Source organism: Henckelia pumila, chromosome 1, assembly GCF_033568475.1.
Source record: "Henckelia pumila isolate YLH828 chromosome 1, ASM3356847v2, whole genome shotgun sequence".
NCBI lineage: Eukaryota > Viridiplantae > Streptophyta > Magnoliopsida > Lamiales > Gesneriaceae > Henckelia > Henckelia pumila.
Genome location: NC_133120.1, coordinates 137486679 through 137489271, shown reverse-complemented (window position 1 = coordinate 137489271; position 2593 = coordinate 137486679). Strand labels below are relative to the sequence as shown.

The following is a 2593-nucleotide window of genomic DNA, read 5'->3' as shown; positions in this document are numbered from 1 at the left end:
TGTGTTCAGACGACACAAAGCGCTTTGCGAAAACTAAAATGTCAGCTAGGTTTTCTGAAAGAACACAGAGAAGATTTGGGAAAAAATAGTTATTAATTTAATTATTATAAAAGGTATCGAATGGTATTTTTGGTATATCAATTATTAACACTTAATTTCATTCATAAAAATCAAACCAAACACAATATTATTTTTAATACCAATTTTTATTTACCCTATCTTTCTTTATTCGTCTACTAATTATTCAATAATTTCATCAATTGAACCAAAAACTGCCTACGTATACATAATTTGAAACACCAATGACATAAATCTAAAAGTATGTTTATTTATTTGAAACTTGTACTTGAATCAAACTTGAATAATAACAATGTATACGATTTCCCGGTTGACCAAATAAAAAACCAAAAAAAATACCCATCAACGACCATGTAACGAAATAGATGGATCCGCAAAGGTGGGATACATCATGTGTCCGTCGTTACTCGGAGCCCCTATCGTCGGGAACATGTCCGAAAAATAATTATCCAAATCTTCGGGGGCAAATTTGATAATCGACGGAGGCCGGACTCCGCTTCTGTATTGTTCGTAAAATGCCCTGTAACTGGAGACGATACTCTGCGAAAAATACATTTTGATTTGGTGGCACATTTTGGGGTCGGGTATGACCCATGACTTCTGCTTCTTATACGTCGCCTCGAATTCAGAATAAAAATTTCGGAACGTTTCTTGTATCTGAACCGTCGGATCCTCGGTTAGTGACGCATTCACTCTACCCCAGCTCATCCTCTCGTAGTTTGCTAAATACTGCGTAACTTTGGACTCATTTTTCAAGATCCAATCGAGCCCAATAAGGGGCCCGAGATGTGAGCTCCGGACCTTCGAAACGACGTAGTTTAGGTTGTTTGCTAAGAACAGATAAGACAAAGCCACGTCATGATAGTGCACGGCCTTTCCGTCGAGTTTGCAAAGCAGAACAAGAATCTGCCACGAGATCGTGGAGGCTGATGATTCCTCCGCCCCAGAAGTTGGGCTGGAGAAATACGATTCCGGCAGCGGAGTCCTTGAGCCAGCCGACCGATCCCCGAGTATATCGGAAACCGATCCGCTGTAATCTCCTACAAAAACGAGGAAATTCATGACGTAGCGAGTGAGAGGGTGGACGCCGCCGTTCACCGGCGCGTTTGAAGTGTCCTTCTGAATGGCCGCCTCGAACTGACTCAACATAACTCGTATAGCTTCGGCGAGTTTCGCCATCGCCGCCGCCGCCTCGGACCTTACAGCAGCCAGAGACTCGTGGCCGAATATGTATTCGATCTCCGGCAATAAGTCGGAGATCGCCTCGTACATATCCAGCCCGCGAAACATTTTCTCCGACGACAGAATCTTCTTGCTTCTGGCGAAATTATGTGGGAAGCTAAACAGATTCACAGCCGCGTCTCTGGAGACATCGGCGAAACACGAAGCTGCGATGTTTTCCGACGAAGAGAAGATGAAGTCACATAGAATTCTCTCTCCGTAAAACAGGCTTTTCACGGCGACTTTCACCGCGTGCACCCAGTTCTTGATATTGTGTTCCAAAACACTCCAGTCCATCTTCTGAATCCGTGAAGAGGTTAAGTTTTCGGCATGTAAATGATACAATGACTCATCGATCATCGATTTCCGAACAATTTTGTAAATGTTTATGCATTCTTTTGCGTAACCGGAGCCGATCATGGCGTCGGCTATACTCTTCAACTCGGCCATGGCAATGGCCGGAGCATGAGGTGACCTAATGCTCTCTTCTTCTTCAGAAACTTCACCCGAATCCGAGATGCTTGATCGGGTCGAAGCCAGTGAAGAACGACTTGAGACAGATTCGGAATCAAGATTCTTCCTGTTAGCAGCCAAGATAGAGTAAAACTCTTTCTCCAATGTTTTAATGGCTGTTTTCATCATGTTCTGAGCTCGTATAAGATTCTCAGAGTTGGGACTAAGATTCATGTAGAAATGCATGGCATTCTGCACATTGCAAACAATATCGAGAAATCTTTTTGCTTCATTTTTGTCATGTTGGAACATGGACGAAAAGTTATCGTGTTTTTGGGAATCTACATCCCATTTCTTGATCAAGGATTCGGCCACATCGAGGTTTTCTTCCATTATTGTTTCTGAGAAACTGTGGTGCTGTGTTTTACCGCTGTTATTCTGCGAATGATGATCATGTGATCGGTGGGATGATGGCCTTGAAAATAAAAAATTCTTCATTTTTTTTCCCACGATTCGTTCTTGATTCTGTATGGGTTTTCGGAGAGTAGGATTTGGTTGCTAAGTGAAGTGTTTGGTGCAAAGTTGTTGATTAGTTTAGGAGGGGGGAATTAGGTATATATAGAGGGAAAACGTAGAATCTTTTGCCGCAAAAGGAGAAGGGTGACAATGACTACGCGTTTTAGGTTTCGTTTGAACCATTCGCGTTTGCTTTTGGCTCGATAAGTAAGCAATTCTTGATAAGCTTTGTTTGCATTGATAACGGCCAAAATTATCAAAATCGTTACATAAGTTGATACGATCTTCGCTTTTGGGTTTCTAGATAATCAAAAAAAATTCTTGA

At 42.1% G+C, this 2593-nt stretch overlaps 1 protein-coding gene across 1 annotated transcript; it reads right to left on the bottom strand.

Annotated features, from left to right (window-relative positions):
* Positions 1-302: 302 nt before the first annotated feature.
* Positions 303-2320, bottom strand: LOC140875372 (exocyst complex component EXO70H1-like). The gene has a single exon (XM_073279039.1). It carries the CDS (start codon positions 2248-2250, stop codon positions 421-423), a length of 1830 nt encoding a protein of 609 aa, XP_073135140.1. The 5' UTR covers positions 2251-2320; the 3' UTR covers positions 303-420.
* Between the last annotated feature and the right edge of the window lie 273 nt (positions 2321-2593).